Genomic DNA, 16,332 nt, shown 5'->3' with positions numbered 1-16,332 from the left:
TTTTAAATTATACTTTGGTACAGTACAAAGATACTGTGATACTTTTTTGATAAGTGGGTGTCACAGCTTTGAAGTCTGGCAAACTCGGCTGGAGGCACAGTCATGCAGAGAGAGAGAGAGAGAGAGAGAGAGAGAGAGAGAGAGGGGTGAGGAAAAGTGAGATGAGGGGGAAGAGTGATCAGCATCACCATCATTAGAGCAAATGTTAATGATCCCTTCAGGGATACTGTGGCTCAGCAGATTCCAAGAATACAACCCAGAGAGCAAGTAGACAGTAGAGGATACGAAGGAAAACACAAGTAATCTCACCTGCAGAACATAATGAAAATACAGGAAGCTAAGTAATTCGACACATTTATATTATATACAGTAAGTATTACAATTAAGTGATGGAAAGAAACACACTTAAGCCGCTGCAAAGAGGCAGTTAGTATGATCCACGTTCAAAAGATGATCTCTCTACATGTTACTTCCATCTCTAAATCTCGTTGCTATAAATAGATGTTAAAGACATTTTGCATACAACGCTTAGCCGACTCCTGCTGAAGAATAATAACAAGTCATTACTTTGCTGATGCTAGACCGATGCAAGCAAGTTTGCTTAAACCTGTGTGATATAAAAAAGCTTGTGCAACTAGACAACGACGCCGGCACTGAACACCAACAGCTCATGTGCTAACATTATTAGTGCCAGCCCAGCCTCCACAGCTTGTCTGGCACCATGCGCTATTTTAGGCCTCTTACTTCATCATGTGTGAATAAGAATTCATCTAGTGAGCTAATTTGTTCGAGGACACGATGCACGGTGCTCATTCCGTCCTACGATCAACAGGAATGTTGGCTGAACTAAGAGTCCTGAGCAAAAGGACAAAAGGATGACAGAGGAAGAGAGAGAGTTAAACACAGTCCAAGACAGACAGAAATAGACATCCCGATAGAAAGATAATGAAACACAGACTAGAGAGGCAGAGACAGGGCGTGGGGATCCTGCCATACCATAGAGCACAGTGAGCTACAGGACATCCCGTCCAAGTACAGTAAATCCAGCAAAATCTGGCAACCCAGTGATCAAATCAGTGTTCCCACACTAGAACGACTGGGGCAGCTATGGGAACACAGTGTCCAAGTGAGCACATAACAGCACTCTCTATTGCACTACTGAGGACAGACTGTCAAGAACCTAGACTGAGAAAATGAATGGATACACAAGCTAACTGCCTCGCATTCAAGGCTTCTTAAAGGATTTCCATTGCACGACATAGATTACACAGGCTAAGCTCCAAGTATTTTTTTTAAGTTTTGCACGGTTGTAATACCTGCTTTTTGCCCAGTTGCTTCCAAATGGAATGTATGTAGTTTTAACATTCAATCAAGCCCATATTTCTGTATTTGTAGTAATCCTTAGCAGGCACAGGAAGTCAGTTTTTCTCAGGATATGTGCCCATCTGTGCACACTTTCACACATAACACACTGGACTGGTGCCAGTGCTCATAGATGGCAGCTTCCTAGTTCGATGTTCTTAATCATCCTGCAGCTCCCACATTAACCAAATGTATTCTTTGGCACACAGACACACACAGACACACACAGACACACACACACACACACACACACACACACCTGCAGTAAACCTTCGGCAGCATCAACTGGACAGTATGAACGACTACATTACATTAACACTGTGCTTTATTTCTATTCATTTCAAATCCCTGAACATACCTCGTCTCTATTTCCCAGTTTCACCTTTAAGAATGTATAGCTGCAGAGAGGAGGACTAAGAGTGGGAACATGGAGAAAGACGGGAGGGAGAGGAGAGTGGAAGAAAGTGAGGTAATTGGGAGTCATATGGCCATGTCAAGCAGCTTCCCCAGTAATTCCTGACAGCCCAGCACTGCGTCCTCACGCCTCCTGCACAGCGGCCAAGGAGTGAGGTAAGGAGGAACAGAGGGACAGAAGTATGAGAGTCTGTCAGAAAGCGCCCGAAGGTCGGAAAATTCAGCAAACTAAACAGAGAAACTTCACACCAGCAGGCTGGCTGACTGGACTGAAGGTGAGGAGGGCAGGGAGTGGGTTGAAAACAGACAGACTGACACTGAGAGATAAAGACAGATATGGTGGGAAAGATTATGGTTATTGGTCTAGCAGAGTGGGCTGGGTCTGGGAGCAATGATTTACCTGCCCACCATCCCACTTGTCAAACCCTTAACAGTCCACCACTCCCCCAAAAATCTAAACTACTCAAGGGAGTGTTTGCAAGAAAGCAGCGTTACCACTGTTCCACATGCCTCCAGAGCTGGACCCCAAAAGAACATGCACGTGATGAGACGGCTCAGCGGGAGTTTTTAAAAAAAAATGTCTTTCTTTCAACGGAAAGGTGCTGAAATGAATTTCCAACCACAGTGAGACATACTTTCCATTGCCGTCAACAATGGATAGACACTGCGAATGCTGTAAATATTTTACAGAACACAGAAAGACAAACAGGCAGACGTGAGTCCAAACACATGGATGGATGCACAGCAAACACACAAAGATAATTACATTTTCCACAGCTCTTTCTCAGCATTGTCTCCTCATCGTGAAGGTTTGGTGGTCCGTGCAAAACAAAACCAGTAAAAACTTGGCATGTTTACATTTTTGTACATTCTGAGCATATGTACACCGATGTTTCAACAGATGATGTAAAACCTCTATTTTACACTCCACGTATATTCTAATTACCTAATGTGACTGACAAAATTATACAATTCTTATATATAAACTTCATAAACAATCTCATGTAACACAAACAAACGTCACACGATGAAATGAGCACTTCGCATGTAAGATACAATGTAACAATGAATTATGGGTACACTTGAACAACTATTTTGAGGTCTCCTCTGTGAGACCAAAAAGAAACCGGAAACACTATATTTTAAAGTATACTAGGGGAACGATTTTTTGTGAGGTTTAAGTGTGCAGACATGTTTTGGTTTTGAGACAAAAATCCTTTCATTCCTGCTCTTTAAAAGGTCTGGAAATGGGAAACGTGATTGCTGTGATGTGGGGCCACAACTGAGGTCAACGTCAAAGACAGAACTAGTAGCCTAATAAAGAGACGAGTGGCTCAAAAAAAAGCACACTGTTACAGATACTTCATCGTACTGGTTGATGACAGTAATCATTTAGATACGCCGCTAATCGCCAACACCCCTGCACCGCCTTTAATCCCCCAATCCACTTCCTGGTTTATACTGCACTTCTAACAGGCCGCATGGGAATTAAAAAACCAACAACATTCCTCCCCCGAGCGGGGCTACCAGTCTAATAAATTGGTTTCTGAATATTTACCAGACACGCCTGCTTTACTTACGTTGAGCCAAAGTTATGTCACGTAGAGTAATTCAATGCAAAACTCATAACCACTTAGTAAGACATTAATCTTTGACCTCTTTACCCTATGGACTGAGATTTGCCATGCAGTGTTGAATTAATGCAGCAGCCAGTAGTTCGACATTCCTCCAAAAGACAAAAACAACATCCCCTCGTGAAGACCGGAGTGAAATCTAATATTTAAAGACTTAGTCCAGCATTAAACATTTAGAGATCTACTTATGTCACAGGTGGCAATTCAAAGCCGCAACTTCCAAACTTTTAAAGCATTTACTGGATGCCACAGGTTTATCAATTCATTCAGTGATTTATGAGCTGACGCTTGAGAAAGCAGAGCAGGTCTTATTCACCTCAGACTTCCATTTTGGCAAGAAACGACTGCAGTCTAGGGTATCGTACCAGAACAGACCAGGATCTTAGCCAGGGAGAGTATTTATGAGAAATAGTCCGCCCTCACATTACTGTAAGCTGGTATGTTACTGTAACCAGCAATGGCTGGCCCCATGTGAAGACCATTAACAGTGACGATGGGGAGACTCAGACTTCCAGGAATAGACGGACCAGTCTCTAAATCGTTGTCAACAAATGAACACACAAATGCAAACAGACTCAGAGAGATGCAGCCTTGTGTGCAGGCACACACACACACACGCACACACACACAGTCTCTGCTCCTCCACTCTTCACCCCATTCTTTTTTTTCTCAAACAAAGCCGCAAACCCTCTTGAGCACACACATGATCTGTACACTAGAGTGCTATCACGTGCAAGCAATCATCATGCCTCAGATGAGCAAAACACGGGGCAGATGTGGAGCAGGGAAAAATTCCTAAATGCTCATGTCCAACACACTTGACCACTAAATGCAGCTGATTTACGATATTCAAATGGTGCATTCTTCAAAACAAGTAACTTGAGTCACACATGTCTCAGTTATCAACATAAAAGTAAATCAAAATCAGCTGATGTCTCATATCCTGTTTTTCCAGAAGGGAAAAGCATCTGACATGGTCTCCCGTATCGCACGAAGACAATGTTTTGTACCCAATGCAACCACACCAAATTATAATGCATGGTAAAATACGAAACCCACCAGACCCCTGCTGGGAAAAAGTGTTCTCAGTTCCTGAAAAGTGTGTCTTTGTGGGGGTTTGACTTACATATATGCCAGTGGAGGGTTCTCCAGGAGGTAGAGAGCCAGGACTTAGGACAGGGGAGTTCGCTAGACTGCAGAGCTCTGGGAAAGGGTTGGGTATGGCCGGGAGGGATGATGTCCTCAGCTGCTGCTCCTCCTCCTGCAACCTCCTGGACAAAGGATGACAGTCATATAAGTCAAACACACTTCTAGTATTAGCTTGTGTTCATCCCTGATAAAAACACTAAGGGAAGTCTAAGGTCGTGACCTGGAACAGCCCCTTGAAAAGTGAGATGGGAAAACTTTGAAATGAGAGCTGCTGACACATGTGAAATATGTGCAGGAAAGAGAGAGATGGAATTAATAAAGCATTGACGTACAGTATCCAGGCTCATGTCTGTTTCCATCTGATCTACCCTTAATAAAAAAATCTCCCCGCCACTGGAAATCACAGACCCCCGCAGCGTGCCAGCTAATGTTCTGCAATATTTATCACACATCAATATTAAATCAAGACATCACTTTAAAGTCGCTCTTTTAAATCAGGCACATACAGTACAGTGGAAGCTTGTGGCCTGAGAGAGAAATGATGATTTGCTGATCATAAACATTTCTCAGAATTCTTTTTTTTTTTTAATGGGCAGGCCAGTTTCTGAAATTCTAGCTAGCTAGCTCAGAGAATCACTGTGGAAGACTCTTTCTCTTGGTCTCTTTCTCCCTTTCTTTATCAAACTGTCTCTCTGTAGAACCCAGTGAGTTCAAAAGGAAACGGGCCTTTTGATGTTGTCCCATCTGGGCTTGAGAACAGGGTTATCCAGAGGTCAGCCCTGAATAATAAGAACTTCAGAGTCTGTGCGTTTGAAAGAGAGAGAGAGAGAGAGAGAGAGAGCTCATAAAACAGAATACTCCATTACCTGATCATCCCTTTTCTGTTTCTGTCATATACTCCAAAGGCGAATAATAGGAGCTGACACCAGCTCTGCTGTGAATGCCTTTGTGTTTGTGTGCACTGTACGCATGCAGCCATGCATCTGTTGCCTTAGGGTGTATGTGTGAGTGAGCATATCCACTATTGAATGCATACAATAACCGCCTTAGGGAGAATATGGGGTTACTATTCTTCAAATTGAGAGAGACATTTGCACTTGGTTCAAAAAAATAAATGAGAATTTTTACCTTTCTCTCCCCGCTGGTGTAGTTTGAGACAAAGGGGGAGTGACAAGGAGAAACGGGTCATTCAAAGGCTACGGATAGGGAGCGGGGAGGAAACGTTATGCCCAATTATCGAGAGGGTGGTGAGGAATGATAGTGTGGAGTGAGAGGCTTCTTTTCCAATGTAGAGAGAGAAAAAAGAGCTCTGCGTGTGTGTGTGTGTGTGTGTGTGAGGCTGGAAGGAGTTAGCTTAAAGTTTAGAGGCATATTTCTGTTGCCCAAGTGCATGTGTCTGTATGTGTGCACATGTACAATTGAAGTATTATTTCCATTTTTAACTGCTGGTATATGCGTATGGCTTTCTACAAGCATCTTCAATTCTGATGGTGCCTAAGTTGTGTTTGATGTCACGGTAAAACCCCTGATGAATGGATACAATTTGACTGACAAACAGCAAATTCATAATTCCCTTCAACCGTGTGTTTGATACATTCAATGTCACGTGTAAAATGTCTGAATATTGTGGATATTTTCCTAAAGCAAGAGTAAGCTAGAGTTTAGAACTATCAAACCCAAAAAAAACCAGCCCAGTGTTGCCAACTCTTTTCCGAGCTCCGAAAGCTGTAACACTGACAGCCCACCCCATCAGGCTTTCCTCCAAAGCCACTCCCCCAACAGCAAACATGGCCATGGTTATTACTCACAGTTATCAAGCTTGTGGAGGACTCGCAATGACCAATAAGTACACATGCAGAGTGCGGTTTGTGTGAAAGGCCCATTAAGAAAGTAGACAGGCCGTCTTCATTCAGACCGAATGAAATGATTGAAAGAGTCCAACGGATCTCTTTTCCTAACCCTAAACTGTAGCTCCTGTGTGTCCGCAGACAGACCCAGTAGCGACAGCCACATATACCGGGATTTTCTTTTTGTTGATGCTTTTTTTTTATATCAGAGCATTTGATTTATTGATTGCTGTCGGGATGTAAAGACAATTTTAACAATTATATGAATATTTCTAAAATAAATTACCCAGCCTATCTTTAAATGAGGATTGATCAACTATCAAAATAGTCCCCATTTAATTTTTGGTGGACAGATTAAATGATTAATCTTTATTTATCTTTAAATTACCTTCACCTGTCACAGTTGTACTTTCGTGTCACTTTACAACAACAATTGCAACTAATGTTTCTGTTGCATCAAAAAGCCACATGCGTTTAGGGATGAAACTCTATCCCTTAATAGTAAATGAATGTAATGTATCCCGATAAACCTCCAAACCCTGTTTGTGTCATAATAACATTCATGTGGTAGCACCTTCTTTTTTTCTATGACGTCGGTTATTTCACTGTGGCGCTCCAAAGGGTGACTCACCCGACTCACTATGCCGCAGCCAAATATAAGTTTATGTACATTTGTGTGAGAGCCGTGTGACATGCTCGTCTGGACAGCTCCATCTGGGGTTCTGGCATATTTCTATTCCCTGCCATAAAAACCCCTATGAGCTGCTGAAGAGCAGCAGAGCAATATATCAACATCGATATCTGTATATACTGTGGGGTCACCGACCTGACAGCGAGAATGTGCATGGGTTGTGACCGTCGCAGGCTGGTTTGGGAGGAGTCCGCAGAGGAGGAGGAGGGCGGCTCCGGGGAGACGTGGCTTAGCGCGTGTGAGTGCTGACCCTGCCGAGGCTGGTTGTGTTGCATGTGATGATGGTGGTGTTGGTGTGAGGAGATCTGTCCATTGTGCAGTAGTGGGGTGGACTCTGTCTGCTGGCCACTGCAGGTGGAGTACAGGCTCTCCAGCGAAGAGTTCATATCATTCACCAGGGCCTCTAAATCGACGTCATCCTCTGGAGGAGACAGACAGAAAAAGGAGCACATCACTGGGTGAGTTTAGAGAGAAACTGGTAGTAAAATCCCTCAAATGAGGAGTGCAAGACATGCTTCTGTAAAGTAGTGCAGAGGTTTCAAAACGTGCTGCGGACGAGTGAGCAAGGAACAGTGTGGAGCAGAAAACACATCACGAAAGCTGGAAAGAAAATCAAACCCCAAATGCAATAAAACACAATAAAAGAAAAATGAAAGTCCTATAAGCTGCTGTTTTGGTTTCAAGTAGTTGAGGGAGACAAAAAAAAAAGAAGTTAAGTCCCTGGATATTGTTGGGACTTTCCCTTTCTATTTCAGTTTCTCTATCATTTCATTGTGGCCTGGATTTGAACCCTTGACCTCAATTTGCCCCACCTTAATTCTAAGTAATACCAAAAAAAAAAAGGAAAGGCAAAAACTGGCATGCACAAAACACACACACACACACACACACACACACACACAGACACACACACACACACACACGCACACATTGGTAACCAGTTTTGCGAGAGTGCTCAATCAGCAAGACTATCTTGACGAAGTACATTGTGCTGCCTTGGGAGCCAAATCTCCAGGGATAACAGGTACAAGCACAAACCTGTCTGTAACGCTGTTCAACTCTTACCGCTGGGGTTCACAGCGAAGGCAGCAGCTCTAACTTCATCGCATGTATCAAACATTCTGCCTTTAAAGGTCTTTTAAAGCAGGATGTGGAACTCTTCTCAGAGGGGGAATCTATCCTCAAAGCCTCTGTGAAAACCTCTCGGCCCATTTTAATTCATGAAGAGAATTTTTCAACTGACTCCAAGAGCATGTTGTATCAAAGTTTGAAGTGAGCTCAATGGAAGCTCTCTCTCTCTCTCTCTCTCTCTCTCTCTCTCTCTCTCTCTCTCTCTCTCTCTCTCGCTCTCTAATTGCTTCATGCGGTGAAAGTTTTATCACCTGGGTATACTGGGTGCACAACTTGGTTCTTTCGAAATTACAATCTCCTGTGGTGACTCATCTTATGATTAATAGTTCTTGAATATGAAAAAAGAAATCTATCTCATGAATTCATCATCAAATCTCTGTTTTCAGATCCTTCTGACTGTACTGCAGGACACAAGTAAACCACCAGGGGGAGACAAACTCTAATTGTACAGGGCAGGTGCTCTCAAATGTATGGGGTTCATGTGAAGGAACCCCATTTGGATATAGGGACAGAATCTCGAATTGAAATAACATTCATCATAATGAAACCTAATTATAGAAGATATCTGTGATTAGATATGTCCTTACACGAAAGGATAGGGAACCATCTGATCCGAAACAATGTTCATGTACATTTGAAGATTCAATGTAAACAATGATCTTTTATCTGTTTCTAATTGGATTGTTGATTCTCTCGGTGGACATTGTAGCATGAGAAATGTGACTGTATCATTCTTAATCACTGAATGATAATCTGTAAATAGAAGGGAGATGCGTTTTTGTTAGCACGATCCTCTTCAGCAAAAACTCCAGATTCAGCCGATGGTTCAAAAACTAAGCTTTGAGAATGAACGACTGAATGAAAGCAAATGGTGTGCCATATTTTAACTTGTATCGTGAAGTCCTGCTGTCAGAACTCCAGGGCTTTAAATACACCCTGCACTGTGTGACACATGTCACTTCCCCACAGCTCAGGGTGCAGGACACCTGACAGCTGGATCATGCGAGGTGTTGCGAGGGTCATGCCACCCTAAAGCAGCTGAAAGTCCCACCGCTCAGCGGAAAGCTGACGTCTGCAATTTGATTGATGTACAGTTTTAAAAGCACTGGCTTCAAAGTGAGCCCCTCAGCCTGGCAAGGAATCCGTTTCCTGTGGAAGTATACAAGATGTTTTTTTCTTTTTTGTACCAGAGGCAACAACAACAACAACAGGAGCCACAGGTTAGCGGGATAGCAAACATCCCCATCTCTTTCATGCAGCAGCATGGCTGATGCTAAAATCGACCTGCTGAAAATAAAGATTCGCCTTTAAAGAGCTTTTTCTGAAAACGTGTCGGGTAGCTGTATCACAGGTGCCGGTGAATCGAAGGTGGTTAATCTGTGGGTATTAATAGTGACAAGTAAGCTGGGGCAGCTACTTATAGATAGCCTGGAGAGCTAAAGAGCTATATACACCACAGGATGCAGGGTTCATACGAGGCCATACACAAGACAAAGGACAGGGAAAGACACCTGTAACACCGAAAGGAGCAATATCACCGGCAGCAGCAGCAGCAGCAGCAGCAACGGTAATTCAAAAATGAACAAATATAATAGTAGGACAACATAATCAAACAAATGCATCCCAATGCTATGAGGGTAAATCAGAAACGACATCAAAAGTGAGCAAAACTCCAAAAATGACTTTTACCCTGAACACATCATCTGCTCCTCATCCATCATTCTCACTAGGTGAGACATGTACCCTCAAGCTAGAGAGAGAAAATAAGTTTCCTCATAAACCTGACCTACTTTGGCCTCTGGATGGGGATTGGCAGAGCACGAGAAACACAACCCATAAACCCACGCAGGGATGGGGGATTGGTGCGTCATTAACGGCCATGCGATCGCAATCACGTATGCATGTCACAATCAGACAAACAAAGGCATGCGTCATGTGCCCGGTTTGTTTGGCTGACAGATTGATGACACAGACAGCATGCAGGCAGGCAGGCATGCACCGGATTTATACGCACGAAGATTTGGAACAGAGAGCCAACTACAGTTCTTTCTTTGACATGGAGGACAGACATTTTTTTTGCCAGACAAATTCATGTCATAGCACACCTGTCACTACAATGTTACAGTATCAATTAGAGCCTCTCGAAGTAGCACACAGAGAGCTACAGATGTAGACGGAGCTGTGAAATTACTAAATAACCCTCACATAGTTACAATGAGATGATTTCATCTCTCAGTTTTTGACACTACTCTAAACTCATGACTGACTCTGCTGGCACCTCAAATGCTGAGCTTAGTCAGGACTACAGTTCAAATAGAAGACCACATCTGAGCACCCCCAGCAACTCCAATTTTCCACCCTTTTCTCTTGTCTTCTTTTCTTTGTCTTTTCTCCAGGACAGAACCTGGTCCAGGCGTCATGTTATCCCAGGGCACAAGATTAAGTCCCTGAACCTGGCTCTTCACTGGCCGCTGCCTTCCTTAGTCCAACTGAATAAAGTAAATGAACTACTTTCTTGTCGAGGCATTATTTGCATTCTTGAAAGCTGTCTTAACCCTTAAGTACCCACGGTGACACGGTCGTCACAGACACTTTCAGAAATGTGTTCCATGTGGTCCATTTAGTCTGTTTTGTATCCCCTATCGTTTTCCTTTTAGGAAAAATGGGTTTGGGGACTTAATTAATATATGCTTTACTGACAGGAAGCTTAACACAAGGCACACTTACTAGCTTTTTCTTAAGGAGTCTGTATAAAAACACTGAATGCTGGTACTGTAAGAAAGACGTAGAGAGTGGAAACTTTTTCAACCAATTATCCAAAAAACACCTTCCAGGACCAGAACAGAACCAAAAACCGGAAACATTATAAAAGTCTAAAAAAATGAAGTGGCCGTACCTACCTCCTCTGGAGTATTTCCAGATTTCATATGTGGCCGTTGAGCAGGGAGCAAGTTCTATAACCCAATAGACAATGAACTGAGCTACATGACTGAAATCACTCTGGCGTGTGGTGGGGAGAAACAACAAAGAGGAGACAGCATGTGCCGAGTACAAGCCCGTGACATCGCATCTGTGAGAGACTAGAAAGGACTCACATAAAGCATGTGTCATGCCACGGCTCGGTACAGTGTGGCCTCGTCATTCTTCTACTTATTTAAAGAAAGACTGCATTTCGGCCAACTATTTTGAGCTTTGCAAAACACTTAACATCACAGTGAAATGTTATGTGCGTGGCGCAATTTACAGATTGACATATTGGGAATATCATGTGGTGCAACTTCCATTTCAAATATTGGCTCGCAATTGCCCACACTACGCCGCTCAACAGCGTCTCGTTCCAAGCATGTGAAAAAAAAAATGTCAGTTCATGTTCCAACAAAGCCACAATGTTCCCTCCAAAATGAAAAGGTTTATGACTGTTCTAGCTTAATAGCAAGCGCGGCAAGAAGCTAGTGGCTCTATTTGAACCTTGTAAGAAACAAAGAGTGGGTTGACTGGAAAACAAGTTTGCCAACGTCAGCAAAGATTATAATCCCACTAATGACACAAGAGGTGCTGGGGCTCAATTCAAAGTCTCTGCTCAAATGACACCCTATTTGAGCAGCATACGTAAGACGGCTTGTGAAACAAGCTAAAATACCAAAAGTACTTAAAAAGTGGTAGCTGATTTGTCCCTCATTACCTGAAGAATAAAAAAAGAGTGGGGGAAGAAGGAGATCTGACAAAAACCTAAATAGTCTGCAGCACCAGTGCTCATAAATCAGGCACATGTCTGGCATAACCTGGCATAAAAACACAACAACTGGGTATCTATGTGAAATATCATTATTCAGACAGTGAAAGCTCGAATGTTCCTCATTTAAAGTCATCTCCATTCTTCGGCCTCTCCGGTCCTCCTGAGTTCCCTCCATTGCGGCTGATCCTGAAAAATGACAATGTAATTTCTGCTCCATTTATTTCCCATGCCCGGGCCAAGCGTTCTAATTCGCTCGTTGAGTCCTCGCAGACTCCCCACCCTTACCTCCCATGCTGAGCCAATATTGTGCTTAAATCTCATGCTCCGATTGTCTTGGATGAACCCTGTATGGCACAATTAGATAGGCGACGTAATTATAATGGCACCCTGTGTCCATGCAGATCACCCTTTGAACTGCTGAAATGTTTACAGCGGAAGAGACCCAAATATATATTATCCCCCTCGACCCACCCCCGGCCCAGTGGAGGATAATGAGCAGCAAGCCGCTCCCCACACTGTACTGAGACGAGGGACACACACACACACACACACAGACACATACACAGACACAGTCACACGCGCACAAACACATAGTAGTAGTACCAGATTCCCAGGTCATTTCTATGACCTTTTTGTATTCTCTTACAAATGAAAATAAATGGAGAATACACAGCAAGCTTATGTTACACCAAGTCAATGTAGAGTAAGTCCCAGTAGTATGCAATATCATATGACAAGTCCCACTACTATGTCAAATCATATGTAATTTGATGTCTCAAAGTATGCTCATCTGTGTCATAAAACACCAATGTAACCCAGGAATATTTGATTGAATGCAATAGCAGCAGCACACACACACACACACACACACACACACACACACACACACACACACACACACACACACACACACACACACACACACAAACACACACACACACACACATTTCTATTGGAGGTGGTGGACCAACCTTGATGGTTTGGAGAACTCCGATTGGCTGATTGCTGGAAGCTCGGACCAATGATGTCAGCTTGCCTGTGATTGGAGGACCGGTCGATATTGTCTTGCTGTGGGAAAGAGAAGCAAGAAAAAAATGAATATTTTGTCACTTTGTTACAGGAGCTAAAGATCCTCTAAATGACGTTTAAATGTGGTTACACCCCGAGTACATACATTAGTTTATTCTTTTAAGAGAGAATGTTATGTAATGTTATAGATGATAAACCTGAGTCTCTCAATGATTGGTCACAAAGTAGACAAAAGTAGAGCTGCTGTGGTCCTAGCAGTGGTACAAGTGTACAAGGAAGAAAGAGGCTGCTCTGCCCACAATGTTTGCTGAATTTATCTACGAGATCATGTGAACATTTAGGACTTCTAAAGGTAGTCTCACATGCTTGATCCAAAATTCTACACGTGGGCTGGAAGCATGTAGTTTATCTTAACATCTTATATCATTCTTTTGACATGTTTCCCATTTGGAATGCTATAAAAGTACATTTAAATAGGCTTCAGAAAATACAACAAATACAATCAAAAAAAAGTTGAACTACTCTTTCGACACTGCCTGTGTGAAAACACTGCAACATCCCACAAACAGTGTGTGAACATGGCCAGGTGTGTATCAGAGAACACAAGATCAGCAGTATAAGATACCATTTCCTCATTCAACCTTTCTATTTCCATCATATTTCCTGTTAATACAAAGCTGTTCAATAAGAAAAACAATCACAACAAAAGCGTTTTCTATGTTTCTAAACATATCTGATTGAGGAGTGCGAGCAGCACGCACTGGGGCAGACTACTGTGTACGTCTTCTGATGCTGTAATAAAAGCGCTGTCGTAAAAGATTTATTGCCCAGTCCTAACTTTATCGACAATCGTTAATAAATAAATAAAACAAACCTAAAGCATAGTAAATAACAGCTACTTTCAATTGCATTTAGAAGGTTTTAGATGAATTTTAAGTTAGATTTGTGTCTCTTTGCAACAAACTGCTTAAAAGACGTTCCTGAACGAACCATTTTTTCAAAGCAAATCTCAAATTTGTCTAAAACATTTTCATTTTTTAGAGCTCAAATTAAAGTACTTTTTAAAGTCTTACATTTAAAACAACTTTACTTACAAGACTTAATGAGCAGTTGGAAGAGAATTGACCACTGTGAGAATAAAGCTTGAGGTAGAATTCCACTCGGATGACTCGATTCTTCAAAGTAACGGCTCAGTTGGATAGTTTAGAAATATACAATCCATGATTTGAAGTTATTAGTGTTCCTCTCTGGTGTCTACACTGGTGCCTACCTTCAGACTAAACTGGATCTAATTGGAAGTTCAACGTCAGCATATGTGTCTGTCCACCACCACCCCCAACCGCTCTTCTACACCAACTAACCCAAACGCATCCAGTCATTACATTGCATTGTTCCGTCTTTGTATTGTCTTGTGTTCCAGCCGTCTTGGTCGGATCGGAAAAGAGATTTCGGAGCGTAATGGGCCTAACCTGCTTTTGATAAAAAAAAAAATAGAGTAACCACCGCATCCCCCATTTGTTCCCATCACATAGCGAACCCCGTCATCATCACACACACCGTGTGGGGGTCCAGCTACCAGACTGTGACTGATCCCTACCCAGTCACCCAAACAGCACTGGGACGCTGGGATGGTACAGCACAGCGTTAGAGAGTGTGTGTGTGTGTGTGTGTGTGTGTGTATTCAGGACAGGATGGTGATGGTTCAGCTCCACTGAGCAAAAACGTAGGGACTCTTTCTCACCATATACTGGTCTTGAATGCTGTTTTGCATGGCTGTCTGGGGGTAAATTAGTTAAAACACACACACACACTCTAAAGGACTAAAGGGCTCTTAAAGCACACCTTGATCTTTTTTATGGATCTTACCAACAAAAATCCAAACCCAGACAGCCTTTGATGCCTCAATAGACAATTGACAGAATGCTAACTTGGGGATTTAATCCGATATATACTGGCCATTTAGCATATTTCTCAGCCATGCCATTGCCTTACTCTGCATTTGGTTATAGGTTGATTGAAGCCCATAAGGCTGAGACTACAAAGAGGGGTCTCTCACACTTATTATTTCACACAAAAGCAAAGGCGCACACAGACACACACGTTGCTGTTAGAGCGGGGTCAAAACAGGACTGAGGGTAGGCCAAGTTTTGACAAGTAGCATGTAAGGGAGCTTTCATATTGATGTAGTTGAAAGGAAATCCAAATAGGAGTCAGTGGGCCCGGGGTTCAGCGTTTTAAAAGGGGTCAGCGGAAGGCCAGAGACAAGGTTGCGGCACTGAAAGCAGGACACACACAAAGGTCTGGAAATTAGGCCTCAAACGAGAAGGAAAAGACTGAGACGCATGTCAAAGCTATGCCTTCAGAGGAGGTCAGATTCATGTTAAATGTTACGACCAGGGATTGCATATGAATCAATAGTTGGCGTACTGAGAGGCTTTTGGCTCAGAGAGAGCACGAGGGCCCGTCATAATAGCGTGCACGTCATAATTACCCTACACCCCTGCAGCTGAGAATAGACTGGATCCATAACAACGTTTCAAGTCTGTGAATATACATTTCCATCATGTTTTGATTTACCTACAGCTAAATATTATCAGAAAGCTTTAAAGATGTGAAAACTTTATACTCAAGAGCCCGAGACTAGTTTCTGGCGGACCATTCGTGCTGACAGTCCTTTTACGACACACACGAACACTAGACATGAAGTGGAAATCCCTTCTTACATAATTAACCAGAATGAGATCAGGAGGTCACACCAATGTCTGCTCTAGTGCTTCGTTTATCTGTGTGATTATATTTTAGGAACTCAGCTGTAGCTGCTGTCACAGCACAGCTGAGCCGCTGACAAGCAGAGCTGTGACATTTATTTTCACAACATCAGACGATTTAGTTCTTTAATCATCTTTTCTTCCTCATTCAAATGAATCAATTAAAACATTGCCGCACTGTTGTGTTAGCTGTGTTGGTGACGCCTTTTATAATAGTTATTGTTGTTTTATTGGTATCAGTAAGACAATTTGACGGGTCTATGGGAGTTCCGTAGAAACCCACAATATATGTTATAAACACAAATAAAACATCCCATATTTAGACAACTGTGGAATAGAATTCTTTATCCTGGTAATCCTTCCTACCCTGCAGCAAAGAATTCTGACATATTTCGGGCCTACAAAACGCAGGGATAGCTACATAATGCATGCTGGGAGGATCTCAACACTTTGACGTTGTGCATTTCATTAAACTCCAAAGCACTGAAAGCGATGACCGGATGAGTCGGGAGCTGCAAAATCAACACGGTCACCGTAGCCTTAATAAAGTCCACACTGACACACATGATTT

The 16,332-nt window shown here is 42.7% G+C and overlaps 1 protein-coding gene across 2 annotated transcripts in view; it reads right to left on the bottom strand.

Moving 5' to 3' along the window:
* Positions 1–16,332, bottom strand: part of grb10b (growth factor receptor-bound protein 10b) — a 59,512-nt gene that overhangs the window by 24,326 nt on the left and 18,854 nt on the right. For both annotated transcript variants that reach the window (XM_079164381.1, XM_079164382.1), the window contains exons 3-5: positions 12,936–13,032; positions 7,233–7,518; positions 4,537–4,681 (exon numbers count right to left, since the gene is read on the bottom strand). In XM_079164381.1, coding sequence (XP_079020507.1) covers positions 4,537–4,681; positions 7,233–7,518; positions 12,936–13,032 — 528 coding nt within the window. The remainder of the gene's footprint in view (positions 1–4,536; positions 4,682–7,232; positions 7,519–12,935; positions 13,033–16,332) is intronic.

Source organism: Pholis gunnellus (genome assembly GCF_910591455.1).
Source record: "Pholis gunnellus genome assembly, chromosome: 8".
Lineage (NCBI taxonomy): Eukaryota > Metazoa > Chordata > Actinopteri > Perciformes > Pholidae > Pholis > Pholis gunnellus.
Note: the sequence above shows the minus strand (reverse complement) of the source record. Positions and strands in the feature narration are given on the sequence as shown.